At 57.3% G+C, this 16163-nt stretch overlaps 1 protein-coding gene across 1 annotated transcript; it reads left to right on the top strand.

Moving 5' to 3' along the window:
• The first annotated feature begins 701 nt into the window (after nt 1–701).
• KRT18 (keratin 18) lies at nt 702–3781 on the top strand. The gene is made up of 7 exons (XM_062202169.1): nt 702–1237; nt 1886–1968; nt 2270–2426; nt 2696–2860; nt 2938–3063; nt 3243–3466; nt 3598–3781. The coding sequence occupies exons 1-7, from the start codon at nt 818–820 to the stop codon at nt 3716–3718; spliced, it is 1296 nt and encodes a 431-aa protein (XP_062058153.1). The 5' UTR covers nt 702–817; the 3' UTR covers nt 3719–3781.
• The last annotated feature ends 12382 nt before the right edge of the window (nt 3782–16163 follow it).

The following is a 16163-nucleotide window of genomic DNA, read 5'->3' as shown; positions in this document are numbered from 1 at the left end:
TTACCAGAGGATTTATAGGTGAGGTAGTTAGACAGGTGTGTGGAGGTGAGATTGTGCCCCCCATCCAAATCACAGCGTTCAAGCCCCCCCATCTCGGTGTGGGACGGTGGGGGGACTGTCTCAGAGCCTGGGTTTGTTTTCAGGCAGCGGAACCTATTTGGTGTGGGGTGCATGTGTGTGCATTGAGCCTCTGCGCCCGCGAGCGTTGCGTGTGAGCCAGCGAGCACGTGTGGGTGGGCGTGTTTCGGAGGGAGTCCAGGATGCAGCCTGCCTTTCCTCTCCAGTTCCCACGAATTTTTCTTCCCCAGGACTCCTGGGACTTCAGGCACCCTTCCCCCTCCCCCCTAAAAAATAAATAAGGTCCTCTGAACAGAGGGGAGACTTGGGCTCAAGATTGGCAGCTGGAGCGACCCACACCTCCATCCACTGCACACCACCAGTACCCCCAAATTGCCAACCTGCCAGCACCTCCTCTACCTAAGGGAGGGGGGATACAATGATGTCATGTCCTGCCCTGAAACCACAGTGTGGAGGGCCAGCTGCACCTGCTGCTCTTTGTCCCCCTTCATCGTCCCTCTCTGGGGGGGTGAGAGTGGCCTTGGCCAGGTCCGGGGAGGGGGAGGCGGGGGGAGGGCGGCAACCCAGGGCGCGGCTTCCCCGCTCTCGGCCCACCTGTGGCCCCGGCTTCTGCAGCGGTCCCGGTGGCGGGGGCGTGGCCTACCGGGAGGTCCCCGCCCCTCCCCCAGCGGTATAAGTTGAGTCGCCGTCCGGCGGTCGGCACCTGAGTTCTGGCCTCTCGCCTTCCACCTGGGACATCATGAGTTTCACCACCCGCTCCACCACCTTCTCCACCAACTACCGGTCCCTGGGCTCGGCGCGCTCGTCCAGCCTGCGCGGCCGGCCGGCTAGCAGCGCGGTCAGCGTCTATGCGGGCGCCGGGGGCTCAGGGTCCAGAATCTCCGTGTCGCACTCCAGCAGCTTCCGGGGCGGCTGGGGGGCCGGGGGCCTGGCCACAGGGGTGACGGGGGGCCTAGCAGCCATGGGGGGCATCCAGAGCGAGAAGGAGGCCATGCAAGACCTGAACGACCGCCTGGCCTCCTACCTGGACAAGGTGAGGAGCCTGGAAACCGACAACCGGCGGCTGGAGAGCAAGATCCGGGAGCACCTGGAGAAACAGGGCCCCAAAGTCCGAGACTGGGGACACTACTTCAAGGCCATCGAGGAGCTGAGGGCTCAGGTACGCCGGGGCCCCTCCAGTTACCCTCTCCCCGGCCTCCCATGCCCCAGCACCGGGACTTGAACTGGGCAGGGTGGGCTGGCCCTCCCCATTGTGCTTCATCCCACCGGTCTCCTGGGAGAGGGTTAGGACAGTCCAACCACACACCCAGGCTCTTAGCAGGGCATGGGGGCTCTTCCCTGGGAGATAGCAGGAAGGGAATGGCGACCAAGCCTGGAGGGAGGTGAGAAAAAGCCACAGAAAAAGCGGATCGGACACTCTCTGGCCTGGGGCCCAGCAGGGACAGCTGGAGGGTTAAGCGGATGTGGCTAAGGCTGAGTCATTCAGAAGTAAACAGAAGGGCCTACCTGTGGGCGGGGCCAGCCCAGGGGGTGGGGGGCCCGGAGCAGGGGGTGCGCAGGTGCCAGGAGAGGCCCAGGGAGAGAGGAGCTCCCGGAGCAGCTGCTCAGTCCTGAGAGCAGAGCGCTGGCACTTGGGAGTCCAGGAAAGGAGGGAACAGGAGGAGGCGGGACGCAGGTGCGCAGGAAGCACCTCAGGCCGCTGTTCTGGGGCCTGGACACTCAGCCCCCCTCCCCCCCTGGCTCCCATTCACCGAGCAACCCCTCTCTCTCTCTCTCCTCTCTGTTTGTGTGTGCACGAACTCTCCAGATTTTTGCCAACTCCGTGGACAACGCCCGCATCGTTTTGCAGATTGACAATGCCCGTCTTGCTGCTGACGACTTCAGGGTCAAGTATGTCTGGGGCTGGAGGACCAGGGGCGGGGCTACCGCGCGCCCGCAGCAGGGTGCGCCTCAGGAATGGATAGAGCTGGTACATGAGAGGCCCTGTCTCTATTTGTCAGACTGCTCACTTGTGCAACCCAGTTTAAGGATCCTTCCTCCCGGGGCCAAGAGTGGGTGCAGGGAACTGCCTCCGGGCTTCTGACTCTGATCCTGGTTTGCAGGGGGCACAGGGCTGCTGTCAGGAGGCGGCGTGGCTTGAGAAAGTGCTGGGTCGGGGAGTAGGGGGCTCTGACCACCTCCACGCCCACAGGTATGAGACAGAGCTGGCCATGCGCCAGTCGGTGGAAAGCGACATCCATGGGCTGCGCAAGGTCATCGATGACACCAACGTCAGCCGGCTGCAGCTGGAGACAGAGATCGAGGCTCTCAAAGAGGAGCTGCTGTTCATGAAGAAGAACCACGAGGAGGCACGCGGGGACCCCGGCCACCTGGGTGGGGGTGTCGGGCAGGGGAGGCCACCCGCCAGTAGCTTTGCGAGGAGGTTTGCAGCCATCAGCCAGAGGCCCGGCTTTACACTCTGATTCAGAGCAGACTCTGTGAGCGGGTGGGCAGCATTTCCAGCGACTGGAGTAGCAAGCCCAGAACCGCCCTGCCCAGGGTATATAGAGTTCGCACTTAGGTGGCAGTCCCAGGCGTAGCTGGAGCTCTGAGCCCTTTGTCCCTCCATCTCCTCTAGGAAGTAAAAGGCCTGCAGGCCCAGATCGCCAGCTCTGGGCTGACCGTGGAGGTCGACGCCCCCAAATCTCAGGACCTGAGCAAGATCATGGCAGACATCCGGGCCCAGTACGACGAGCTGGCTCAGAAGAATCGCGAGGAGCTGGACAAGTACTGGTCCCAGCAGGTGCGCAAGAGGGGTAAGGGGGAGACAGGGAAGAAGATGGGGGAGGCGGGGCCTAACAGAGCTGCCCCGCCCCACAGATAGAGGAGAGCACCACCATCGTCACCTCACAGTCGGCTGAGGTCAGCGCAGCCGAGTCGACGCTCACGGAGCTGCGGCGCACCTTCCAGTCCTTGGAGATCGACCTGGAGTCCATGAAGAACCTGGTGAGCGCCCCCCACCTCCCCTGCCTCTGTTCCTCGACCCCCATCTCAGTCTAAAGCCTAGTCCCTCTTCCTTGCATGTTGCCTACGCCCCCAGCCCCACCCCCAGCCCAGCACCAGGCACACTGGCAGGCTGCTTACCCCCTGCCCCCACCCTGTGTGCCCCACCTGTGCCCCTGCAGAAGATCAGCTTGGAGAACAGCCTGCGGGACGTGGAGACGCGCTACGCCATGCAGATGGAGCAGCTCAACGGTGTGCTGCTGCACCTGGAGTCCGAGCTGGCGCAGACCCGGGCAGAGGGGCAGCGCCAGGCCCAGGAGTACGAGGCCCTGCTGAACATCAAGGTCAAGCTGGAGGCTGAAATCGCCACCTACCGCCGCCTGCTGGAAGACGGGGAGGAGTTTAGGTGAGTGGGCGCTGGAGCTCCCCCGAATCCAGGCCAGCGAGCACTGGGTCGGTCTCCCAAGAAAAGGGCACCGCCCCCTGCACCTTTCATCTCGGGGCTGTTTCTGAGCGGGCAGGGGCCGTCTCTTCCAGCCTCAGCGATGCCCTGGACGCCAGCAACTCGATGCAGACCATCCAAAAGACCACCACCCGCAGGATCGTGGACGGCAAGCTGGTGTCTGAGACCAACGACACCAAAGTCCTGAGGCATTGAGGCGGCAGAGACAGGGTGCCCTTGGGGATGCGGGGGGCCAATAAAAGTTTGGAGGTCACTTGACATCTTTCTTGGCTGTTTTCATGCCTGGGGCAAATGCCCTGACCCTACCTCTGCCCCAGAGTCCCATCTCAGAAATCCCCAGGGACCCCAGAGGTTGCGTGGGGTTGGGCAGTGGGCAGAGGAGGGCCCTGGGTTCTCATAGACGGTGATGGGTCCAAGCTGGGGTCGGGGACCCCCTACAATAGAACTGTGGACTCTTCCTGTTTACAAAGCTCCCGCCTGACCACTGCTCATTAGCAGAAATCCGAGCCAGGGCAGGGCCTGGTGAGGGGACAGAGGCAGAGGAGAGAGGACGGGGCAGGGCCAGAGCACACAGCTGGCCCACCCTGCCCCGCCCCTCTGCACTCCTGCTGGACTGCCCAGGGCGTCCCCCAAACCATGGTTCCCTCGGTTCTGCTCTGCTCGTTCAGAGTGCTGGGGTCTGGTCAGGATTAGGGGAGTGTGAAGACAGGGGAGAGTGTGCCCCCTCCCCACCCCCTGCCAGGCTGCCATCCAGACCAGTGGGACCCCTGAGCTGGCATCCTATGTACGCAAGCAAAGCCTCATCACGTCATCAGCCAAGTGGAATGTCCCCATTCCATGCTTTGAATGGAACTGAGTCATCTTGCAATGAACACAGTCTAAAACCAGTCATGCTTTATCTTTAAAAAAAAAAAAAAAGATTTATTTATATGAAAGGCTGAGTTGCAAAGACAGAGAGAGAGGTAGGCCGGCGCTGCGGCTCACTAAGCTAATCCTCCACCTGTGGCGCCAGCACCCCAGGTTCTAGTCCCGGTTGGGGCGCCGGATTCTGTCCCGGTTGCCCCTCTTCCAGGCCAGCTCTCTGCTATGGCCCGGGAGTGCAGTGGAGGATGGCCCAAGTGCTTGGGCCCTGCACCCGCATGGGAGACTGGGAGAAGCGCCTGGCTCCTGGCTTCGGATCGGCACAGCGCGCCAGCCGTGGTGGCCATTTTGGGGGTGAACCAACGGAGAGAAGACCTTTCTCTCTGTCTCTCTCTCTCTCTCTCACTGTCATACTCTGCCTGTCAAAAAAAAAAACAAAACAAAACAAAAAAAAACAGAAGACAGAGAGATCTTCCACTCACTGGTTCACTCCCCAAATGGCCACAACAGCTGGGTCTGGGCCAGACCAAAGCCAGGTGCTAGGAGCTTCTTCTGGGTCTCCCACATGGGTGCAGGGGCCCAAGCACTTGGACCAGCTTCCACTGCTTTTCCCAGGCTGTTAGCAGGGAGTTGGACCAGAAGTGGAGCAGCTGAGACAGGAACCAGCACCCATGTGGGGTGCTGGCACTGCAGGTGGTAGCTCAATCCATTAGTTAATTTACTTGAAAGGCAGAGTGACAGAAGGAGAGACAGAGAGATCTTTCATCCTCTGGGTCACTTCCCAACAGCTAGGTCTAGGCCAGGCTGAAGCCAGGAGACAGGAACTCCATCTGGGTCTCCCACATGGGTGGCAGGGGTCCAAACGTGGGGCATCTTCTGCTGCCCTCCCAGGTGCATTAGCAGGAAGTTGGATGGGAAGTGGAGCAGCCTGGACCTGAGGTGGCACAGCTTTCCTTAGCGCTAGTGCTGGGTTTTGCAGAAGTCCTGCAATGCCCCCCTCGCCCCTGCGCACATCTGTGCTCTCTGGAGGGTGATCCCTGGGCAGTGCTGTCCCCGAGCTGCCTGTCCCAGTCACAAAGGCCCTGCCTTGTGGCCAGCCCTGTGCTAGGCACTGAGTGTGTATGTGGTGAATCACGAAGGGTGCTGCTCCCACCCCACAGGGCTCACATGGCCTGTGACGTGCAATTCTCTCTTCCGACAAAGGTGCGCTGAAAACCTACTGCATGCCAGCCACTCTGCTGGCCACTCGAGATGGGAGGCAGATAATGACCATTAAACACAATGGCCACTAAACAGAATACATGAGCAAACGGCGGGCGGGGAGTGTTAGACAGACGCCAGCAAGGGGGCCTCGCAGCGGGGAGAGCCAGGGACTCAGGAGATGACGTGGGGTAGTCCCGGGAAAACGCTCTTCCATGGACACAGGGATCAGGTCTCAGCTGAGCGGTGCAGCCGGTTCTCCCTGCAAGACGGCTGACCATACAGAGGCGCCTGGCAGAGGAACACGGGAGGCAGCCCCCCAGAAAACCACTCCAGGCCAGCAGGCCCTTGCTAAGAGAGACAGGGTGCAAGCCAGCACTGGGAGGGGACAGGGTGCAAGTCCTCATCAGCATGGGGTCCGAAGAGGGTGTGAGCATGAGCCACACAAAAGGCCAGCTGGGGCGGGGGCGGGCATCAGCGTGGGGGCACAGCGGGTTAGGCCGCCCCTTGCAGTGCCAGCATCCCATATCCGAGTGCTTATTCAAGCCCAGCCACTCTGCTTCTGATCCAGCTCCCTGCTAATGCACCTGGGAAGGCAGTAGACAATGGCCCAAGTCCTTGGGCCCCTGCCACCTATGTGGGAGACCCAGAAGAAGCTTCTGGCTCCTGGCTCCTGGCTTCAGCCTGGCCTAGTGTCTGCCCTGGTGGCTATTTGGGGAGTGAGCCAGTAGATAGACGATATCTCTTCTCTCTCTCTCTTTCTCTCTCTCTAATAAATAAAATAAAACAAACAAAAGGGAAGTGGGCTCTGGGCTCTGGGTCCCTGGATCCTCTGCCTGCAGGAAGACATCAGTCCCAAGAGAGAGGGGCCCAGGTGGGGCGTCCCTCGCCCTGTTGAAAGCCGCCATCTCTGAATAAGATATGCCTGGCTCGCTCTTTTCCAGCCTCTCCCAAGCCCTGCTTAGTCTGCATCTCCGCAGGGGTTTGCAGGGGACAGGTCTTTGGGGTGAGACAGGGGTTGAGCTTTACCTTGGGACATTTCTTGTAGCAAAGCAATAGGGATAGTTTTCTTATTTATTTATTAAGATTTGTTAATTTGAAATGCAGAGTGAGAGAGACAGAGAGACAGAGGGAGAGACAGAGGGAGAGGTCTTTCATCCACTGGTTCACTTCCCAAATGGCTGCAATGGCTGGGGCTGGGCAAGCCAGGAGGCAGGAGCCAGGAGCTTCTTCCTGGTCTCCCATGTGGGGGTAGGGGCCCAAGCACTCGGGCTATCCTCCACTGCTTTCCAGGTGCATTTGCAGGGAGCTGGATCGGAAGTGGCGCGGCCGGATTTCCAACCAGCACCCACATGGGATGCCGGTGTTGCAGACTGCAGCGTTACCCTCTACGCCACAGTGCCAGCAGCTCCTTTTAATTCCATTTTCCGTGGATGCTCTGAAGTACCCTGGAAGGCAGTGTAATGCTGAAGGTGTTTTCTCAAGTCGCACCGGCGCCCCAGAGGTTGTGATGAGCCTCCCGGGGCTGGGCCACCCTGAATCCAGCTCACGGGTCCCTGTGAAGGGACATTCAGCTGCCCAGGCTGGAATGGGAGGTGGACAGGCGGGAGAAGACAGCAACCCCACAAATGGCCTGGGATGAGGCCCCATCTGCAGGTAAGACAGGAAGTCCCTGGCAGAGCCAGAGCGTCCTAGCTGCAGAGTCCGGCTTGGGAAGAAACCCGAGACGCTGCACCTGCTGTCATTACCCCTGCTGTCAGCCGGCTCCCAGTTCCCAGGGCACTTAGGCGACTGACCTGGCTACAATCCCGGGCGGTATGCAAGGCAGTGGGTATTACTGGCTCCAACACTGAGATCCACAGCGAACATGTGATTTGTCTGAGGTCACGGAGCTGGAAGTTACAGCAGGAAACCTCAGCTCAGGTTCCCAGTCCCCAGCATTTCCCTTTGTGTGTTGAATGGTGTAGAACAACCTGGGGAGTTCTGAGGCCAAGGCTCTGTGCTGGGGTGGGGTGGGGTAGGGTGGGGTGGGGGACCGGGACACAGGGCAAACGTTCCAAAAGTCCCCTAGGCGATCCCCATAGGCAGCCGAGACTGAGAGCCAAACCCACGTGGTACTTGGGGTCAGCACCATGGCCTTCCTTCCTGGTGCAGGTCATGGCTGGGCCTGTTTTAGCAACGCTAGGCAGTGCCTGAGGCCTCTGGGGAAATTCTCCTTGTTCCCCAGTGCAGTGAGGCCACCGCTTAAGGGGGGCATTTTGTCCCCCAAGTGCCAAAGGAAGAAATTAGCTATCCCTGTATTGACCCAGTCACTTGGCCCATATCATACCTGCCCCCTTTCATCCAGCCCCTGTCTGTATGCAGGCCAGCATGGATAAGTTAGTAAGTAGGGCCGGCGCCATGGCTTAACAGGCTAATCCTCCGCCTTGCGGCGCCGGCACTCCGGTTCTAGTCCTGGTTGGGGCGCCGGATTCTGTCCCGGTTGCCCCTCTTCCAGGCCAGCTCTCTGCTGTGGCCCGGGAGTGCAGTAGAGGATGGCCCAAGTCCTTGGGCCCTGCACCCGCATGGGAGGCCAGGAGAAGCACCTGGCTCCTGGCTTCGGATCAGCATGGTGCGCTGGCCGCAGCGGCCATTGGAGTGTGAACCAACGGCAAAAAGGAAGACCTTTCTCTCTGTCTCTCTCTCACTATCCACTCTGCCTGTCAAAAAAAAAAAAGTTAGTAAGCAGTACTGGACCCATATATGGGCGCCAGTTCCTATCCCAGCTGCTCCGCTTCCCATCCAGCCCCCTGCTATTGGCCTGGGAAAATCAACGGAAAATGGCACACGTGCTTGGGCCCCTGCACCCATGTAGGAGACCCGGAAGAAGTTCCTGGCTCCTGGCTCCGGATCTATGCAGCTCCTGCTGTTACGGCCATTTGGGGAGTGAACCAGTGGAGGGAAGACCTCTCTCTCTCTCTGCCTCTGCCTCTCCCTCTCTGTAAGTCCACCTTTCAAATAAATAAATAAATCTTAAAAAAAAAAAAAAAAAAAAAAAACAAGAGAGGGGCCCACATTGTGGGGCAATAGGTTAATCCTCCACCTGCAGTGCCGGCATCCCATATGGGCTCTGGTTCGAGTCCCGGCTACTCCTCTTCCAATCCAGCTCTCTGATATGGCCTGAGAAAGCAGTAGAAGATGGTCCAAGTGCTTGGGCCTCTGCATCCGCATGGGAGACCTGGAAGAAGCTTCTGGTTCCTGGCTTCAGATTGGGGAGTGAACCAGCAATGGAAGACCTCTCTCTCTCACTGTCTGTAACTCTACCTCTCAAATAAATAAATAAATTAAAATCTTATAAAAAAAATAAAACAGGAGAAAAAGAAAGCGTAGATATTATGGGAAAAAATAGAGCAAGATTTGGGGAAACAGGAATTGGGGATGTTTGAGTTTCTTGTTACCACTATAATAAATCATCACAAATTTAGCAGCTTAAAGCAACACATATTTGCCATGTTGGAGTTTGGGATGCCGGAAGTTCCACCAAGGTATGGGCAGGGCTGAGGTTTGGGGGGCATTGGTTTCCTTATCTTTTTCAGCTTCTAGGGGCATCCAACTTCTGTTGGCTGTGGTCCCACCTTCAAAGCCAACACCACAAGTTCCGAGCTCTCCCTCTCCCTTTCTCCTCCTCCTCCACCCCCTCCTCCACCTCCTTTTTCTGCTCGCTCCCTGTCCCCCTCTCTGTCTCTGATTTCTGCTTGTGTGGTCAGCCCACCTCCCCTGACCTCTGACCCTCCTACCTCCTTCTCACTAAGGATCCCCTGGATTGCGTTGGATCCACCCAATCTCCCGGTCTGAGATCCCTAAGGCACATAGCAGGGCCTCTTTTGCAGATCAGGTAACATGTTCTCAGGCTCTGGGATAAGGAAATGGACCTCTAGGGTGGCAGGGAGCATTGTTCCGTCTGCAGAGGAAGGGAGGGGCCGGGGGCAGTTGTAAGTAGGGCTCTCTGGGACCAAGGTGACATTTGAGATGAGACTGAAGGAGGCGAGGGCGTCAGCCTGGCACACCCCCGGGGAGCTACGTTTAGGAAGGAACCTGCCCAGGGTGCGGAAGCTGTACCCCTCTGCCTCTGCCCCTACCTCCTTTCTTTCTTTTTTTTTTTTTTAAGATTTATTTATTTATTTGAGAGGTGGAGTTACAGATAGTGAGAGGGAGAGATGAGAGGGAGAGACAGAGAGAGAGGTCTTCCTTCCGTTGGTTCACTTCCCAAATGGCTGCAACAGCCAGAGCTCAGCGGATCTGAAGCCAGGAGCCAGGAGCCTCCTCTGGATCTCCCACATGGGTCCAGCGAACCAAGCACTTAGGCCATCTTCTACTGCTTTCTCAGGCCACAGTAGAGAGCTGGATCAGAAGAGGAGTAGCCGGGACTCGAACCGGCACCCACATGGGATGCCAGCACTGCAGGTGGACGATTAACCCACTGCACCATGGCGCCGGCCTCACCCCTACCTTTCAATCTCTCCTTGTGTGTGCTTCATGTCCCTTTGGACCCCCAGGGCATTGGGAAAGGGTGCCTCACCCACAGCACTGCGCCCCTGGGCCCTCCCACCTCTGCCTGCTCTGCTTCCTCCCCAGCACTTCAAGCCTGGACTGTCCTCAGCATTTCCTCTCCAGGGGCCACCTCATTGTCATCCCCTAACTCTCGCGTCACCTCTGGGCTGTTGTCTCCATGTTCACGTGCAGCCCTGTCTGGTCTCTCTTACTCTTTAGAACCTTAGTTTGCAATTTCCGTTGTCTCCTTGTGCCACGTGGCACACTCAGCTGTCTATGCCAGTGCCTGGAAGAAAGGCACCTGTTTCACTCATCTTTGGGTCTCCCAAAATTGATGATAATAACGGCAAAATCCTAACCATGATTATAACCCTAATAACCACACTTAGAGCACTTACCGTGTACCAGGCACTCAACCTGCCCAGTAAGGCCTCCACACCTGCAGATTCCTGTCTGTGGATCCAATCACCTGTAGATCAAAATAAACTGCATTGGGGCCAGCGCCGTGGCACAGTGGGTTAATCCTCCACCTGCAGCACCAGCATCCCATGTGGTCACCGGTTCTAGTCCCGGCTGGTCCTCTTCCTATCCAGCTCTCTGCTATGGCCTGGGAAAGCAGTAGAAGATGGCCCAAGTCCTTGGGCCTCTGCACCCGCATGGGAGACCGGGAAAAGGCACCTGGCTCCTGGCTTCGGATCGGCACAGCTCTGGCCATTGCGGCCATCTGGGGAGTGAACCAACGGAAGGAAGACCTTTCTCTCTGTCTCTTCCTCTCACTGTCTGTAACTCTACCTCTCAAATAAATAATAAAATCTTAAAAATAAATAGATAAATAAGCTGTGTCTACACTGGACGTGTATAGACGCCTTTATCTTGTCCTTACTTCCTCCCCAGTACAGCCTCACGGCTACTTACACCGCATGGGCACTGGCTTTGATATTATTAGTCACCGAGAGATGTCATTTGGTTATTGGCCACACTAAGCGCTTTGCAAAATGCACTTGAGCATTTGAAGGTTTGGGTGTCAGGGAACAACTGTATTAATTCATTTCATTGGAACAGGCAGTATTAAAGTGCTCACTCTACAGTCCAAGAAAGAAACAGGTTCGGAGAGGTAAGCTTCAGGTCTCACGGCTAAATAAGTAGCAAAGTTGGGATTCAGCCCCAGGCAGCTGGCTGCACGGCCCCAAGGGATGGCTTAGCACTCAGCTTCCATCCCAAATCTGTGCCTTCCAGCTTCCGAAACTAGGAAGCTCAACTGTATGCTATTTTGTGTTATTTATTTATTTATTTATTTGAAAGTCAGAGTCACACACACAGAGAGAGAAGGAGAGGCAGAGAGAGAGAGAGGTCTCCCATCTGCTGGTTCACTCCCCAGTTGGCTGCAATGGCCGGAGCTACACCGATCTGAAGCCAGGAGCCAGGAGCTTCTTCCAGGTCTCCCACATGGGTGCAGGGGGCCCAAGGACTTGGGCCATCTTCTACTGCTTTCCCAGGCCACAACAGAGAGCTGGATCAGAAGTGGAGCAACCGGGACTCGAACCAGCACTCATATGGGATGCTGGCACTGCAGGCGGTGGCTTTACCCGCTATGCCACAGCCGTACATTCGCCAGACACCTCTGCAGCTAAAAAGTGAACCTGTTCCAGTAATTAGACGCAGAGCAATGAGATCAGCAGGTGAAAGTGAGGCTGAAACCCTCCAGGTGCTTTGGTTCTCTCGCTGGCAAGCCTGGCTGTGGAGCTTTGGGGCACGTCTCAGGCAGCTGGACAGCCAGACCCCACTAAATCCACTGCAAGCAGAGAGAACCCCTTCTTCTCTGTGTCCCCAGGCTGGCTTCCGTCTCGCTCAGACCACACCTGAGGGAGTTCAGCAGCACCAGTTGCTTCTAATGTCTAACTCAGGCGACAGGTGCGGAAAGGAATCCTAGAGGAGAAGCCGTGCCAGCCATGGAACATCAAAGAGCTGATCAATGACACGGACAGCCGCGTGGGGAGTACGTGTGGGGTTGGACCCAAGGGTGCTAAACCGGAGAGAAGAGAAGCATTTTGGAATGAACTGAACTTACTCGCCTGGGTTCAGAGAGTCTGAGCACAGCGTGCTACCTCCAGCAGCTGGAGTGATTTTATCTCTTCCCTGAGCTAATTCGCTAAAAACCCGGACTGAGTACGACTTACCAGCGACAAAGCTCGGGTACGGAGTTGTGTGCCCTAACTCGGGGGAGGGGATGCAAAGACTTAGGGGCAGAGGAGTGTTGCAGCGGAGGATCGAGGACAACCGGGTCACCCTCCCCGAAATCAATAAAGGACAAAAGGCCACGCCCCTCGCCGAAGAGAGGAGGAACAGGCTGCTGGTTTCTTGGCAAGGCTCGGCTGAGTCCCAGGCTTGCTCTTTCCGTTCCATGCAGAGCCCGACCGCCGCTGTGGACGCGGGCGGGAGAGACTAGAGCTCGCGGCCCTGAGCTGGCCGGTCCAGCCCACCCCTACCCCCGCTCCTGCCCGAGCGCTGAATTGGTGCTCCCCCTCTGCACTGTCGCCTCCTCCATGTTGTGGTATGGTGCAGTCCTGGCCCACACAGTCTTCCCGAGGCCGGCCTTTCTCACGTGGCAGGACTGGAATGACAGTAGTCCCTCGGTTTTCCGTTGCTGACTCAACGCCGGCGCGGATGGGCGCTGCCCCACGTGTTCAGCTGCCTTCCAGGGAAGAACACTGCCATGCGCCCCGCTAGGAGTGTTTATAACAGAGCTGCCGCAAACACACGCGTATGGATTATTGTGTTTTCACTTTTCTTTTTTTAAGATTTATTTATTCATCTGAAAGGCAGAGAGACAAAGAGGTAGAGAAAGAGAAAAGTCTTCCATCCACTGGTTCGCTCCCCAAATGGCTGCAACAGCTGGAGCTGGGCCAATCGGAAGTCAGGAGCTTCTTCCAGGTCTCCCACACAGGTGCAGAGGCTCAAGGACTTGGGCCATCTTCTACTGCTTTCCCAGGCCATCGCACCGCGCGTGTGTACACACACACACAGACACACATACACCTCAGCCTTTATTGGAGCCTGGGGAGGGGGTTGTTTGTGGGTGGCCCAAGACCACCCTGGGGTCTCCCAGGAGTACAGAGCAGACTGGAAACCCGGATATTCCTCCAGCTGGGCTCGGCTCGCGGCTGCTGAGCTGGGGACACCCAGGGTCCTAGGGGCCCTGGTCGGGCAGGGTGGGGGGCCGCAGCTTCGCGAGGGCTGCGCACGCGCAGGGACGCAGCTTGGTCCTGCCACTTGTTGCGTGGGAGCCAGCCTGGGCGGGTGCCGCCGCCTCGCTGCCTGTCCTCGCCCGGACCCGGTCATAGCGTCCCAAGCTCCCCCCTCCGCTTCGGGGCCTGCTCAGGTTCCTGCTCCCAGTCTTATCCTGTTCCTCCCTTGGCAGAGGCTGTAAGGGGAATCCCAGCCTGACACAAAGCCGCTTTCTCTGGGCCCTCAGCTGCAGCGAGAACCGAGGCCATTCGAGAGGCCCAGGATCTGCCCGGACTGGCAGAGCCGCCGCAGGTGCCAGTGCAGCAGGTGCCGGAGAGATCCAGAAGGAAGCAGGCTCCAGACCCAGATGTGACCTTGGTGGGCACACCTGAGAGGCAGACACGGATTAGACTGCCCCCCACTGGAATCCCTGGGGAGCCACTCCCTGGCTGGGTGACCTGGGGCAAATTGCTTAACCTCTCTGTTCCTTAGTTTCTGTGGTCCTAAAATATGGTTTAAAAGAATGCACATTTTTTTAAAAAAGATTTTTTTTTTATTTATTTCAAAGTCAGAGTTACAGAGAGAGAGAGAGCAGAGGGAGAAACATCTTCCAACCACTGGTTCACTCCCCCAAATGCCCACAAGGGCTAGTGCTGGGTCAGGCCGAAGCCAGGAGCCAGGAAATTCTTCTGGGTCTCCCACACAGGTACAGGGGCCCAAGCACTTGAGCCATCTTCTGCTGCTTTCCCAGGCCATAACAGAGACCTGATTGGAAGTGGAGCAGCCGGGACTCGAACCGGCACCCATATGGGATGCTGGCACCACAGGTGGCAGCTTACCCACTGTACCACAATGCCAGCCCCTTACGGTGGTTGAAAACCCTAATTGAATTCATGTATGTGATGCTTTTAGGGCCACGTCTGTCCCACAGTAAATGCTACAGCCCAAGTGACTTCAGAAACTCGTGGAAATGGAATTAAAAGATAAGTTTATTTTGGCGCAAAAATCTTGAGGGACGGTGTTTGACGCGGGGGTTAAGGCATCCCATATCCGAGTTTGAGTCATGGCTCCTCTGCTTTCTGCTAATGTGCACCCTAAGAAGTGAATACTTGGGTCCCTGCCACCCATGTGGGAGACCCAGAGGGAGTTCCCGCCTCCTGGCTTCAGCTTGGCCCAGCCCTGGTCATTGCAGCCATGTGGGGAGTGAACCAGCAGATGGAAGACCTCTCCCCTCTCTCTCTTTCTCTCTCTTTCATGCTGTAACTCTGACTTTCAAATAAATAATTAAATAAATCTTTAAAAAAAAAAAAGTCATGAAAAATGCACATTGTGGAATGACTAGGCATAGGTTTCAAAAACTTTTTGCGGCAAAATGAATGTATATTTCTATGCACATGTTGGAGTCCCCTCCTCTAAGCTCTGATATTGACACTGGAATCCCTGAGCCCTCCTCCAAGGTTGCACGATTACCTCACCCCCCACCACTCCCTGGAAGGCCTGTCCCCAGCCAGCCATGCACACTGGTCTTCAGGAACGAGGAGGGTGATGCACCGCCCCGCCCCCCTCCCCCGCCTCTCCCCCGCCCTGCCGAGAGCCCTTCCCCACTCCCAACCCCAGGGGAAGCCTTATCTGTCCTTAGCAAAGGGACATCTGGATCACCACCTGGCTTATGTCACCCGTCAGAGTAAGCAGAACTGGCTCATTTTACAATCCGGGTCTCCGCAAGCCTGAGTCAGCCACCCTCAGGCTGCCGTGACTCCCTGGCATGGAACAGAGAAATGCCGACGTACGTGTTACGTGTGCCGGGAGAGACGCTGGCCTCCCTCCCCACAGGCAGGCTCGTTGTCAGGATCACGCACAGTGATGCAGGAGGAAGTGAGTCACGAGGTCTGCACAGTTCTACACATTCTGCAGGGCCAGATCTCCAGGAAGCCCTCCGGGTTGCCTCTGCCCTCCCACTGCTCCCACCCACCGCCCACGTCAGTCCAGGAGGGTAGGGAATTTTGTCTATCCTCTGCACGTGGCACATAACAGATGGTCAACAAATGTTTTAAAAGTTTGACTTTATTTGTTTGCAAGGCAGAGTTACAGAGAAGGAGGGAGAGAGAGAGAGATTTTCCACCCTCTGGTTCACTCCCTACATGACCGAAACAGCCAGGGTTGGGCCAGTCCAAAGCCAGGAGCCAAGAACTTCTTTCAGGTTTCCCACATGGGTGCAGGGGCCCATGCGTCTTCTGCTGCCTTCCCAGGTGCATTAGCAGGGAGCTGGATGGGAAGTGGAACAGTCAGGACTCGAACCAGCGCTCACTTGGGACACCTGCATCGCAGGTCTCCACATTGGCGTCCCCATCAATATGTTTTGAATGAATGAATGAATGAATGAAAAGCTCCAGGTTGGCCTCTCTGGGTGGGAGTCCTCCCTGTGTGGTCCATAGGTCCATAGACATCATCATCCAGCAGCCCCCGTGGAACTTTCTTGTACCTTCCACTGAGCTGAACTCTGTCTCTGCCAGCCTGCCGGACCCCGCCCACAGAACTCCCTTCTCCCGTGAGAGTGCCCGGGGGCAGTGGAGCCATACCCTGAGTAAGGATGATCCCACCCGGTCCGGGACGTAGCCCTCCCCCTGGCACGAGCCTCGCATGCGCTCCAGGGAAGTAGCAGGACTGTGCCCCGCTGCAGTGGGAGGGGATCAGGGAGACTTCACCCCTCCCCCAGAGCAGCAGGGTCGTTGCCCTGCCTCCACCCCCACCCCAGGTCGGCTGTCCTTGCCCCTTACCCAGCCCCTCTGAAGATCAAAGACATTAGCTTAGTCGTGCTTTCTCC

Source organism: Lepus europaeus, chromosome 10 (genome assembly GCF_033115175.1).
Source record: "Lepus europaeus isolate LE1 chromosome 10, mLepTim1.pri, whole genome shotgun sequence".
In the NCBI taxonomy this organism is placed as follows: domain Eukaryota; kingdom Metazoa; phylum Chordata; class Mammalia; order Lagomorpha; family Leporidae; genus Lepus; species Lepus europaeus.
The sequence above is the reverse complement of the archived record's forward strand: the minus strand, read 5'-3'. Positions and strand labels throughout refer to the sequence as shown.

Coding starts and splice junctions, on each gene's coding strand:
- KRT18 (XM_062202169.1), top strand. CDS start 818: ATGAGTTTCACCACCCGCTCCACCACCTTCTCCACCAACTACCGGTCC. Junction 1,238..1,885: donor TCGAGGAGCTGAGGGCTCAG/GTACGCCGGGGC, acceptor CGAACTCTCCAG/ATTTTTGCCAACTCCGTGGA. Junction 2,861..2,937: donor ACAAGTACTGGTCCCAGCAG/GTGCGCAAGAGG, acceptor CCCGCCCCACAG/ATAGAGGAGAGCACCACCAT.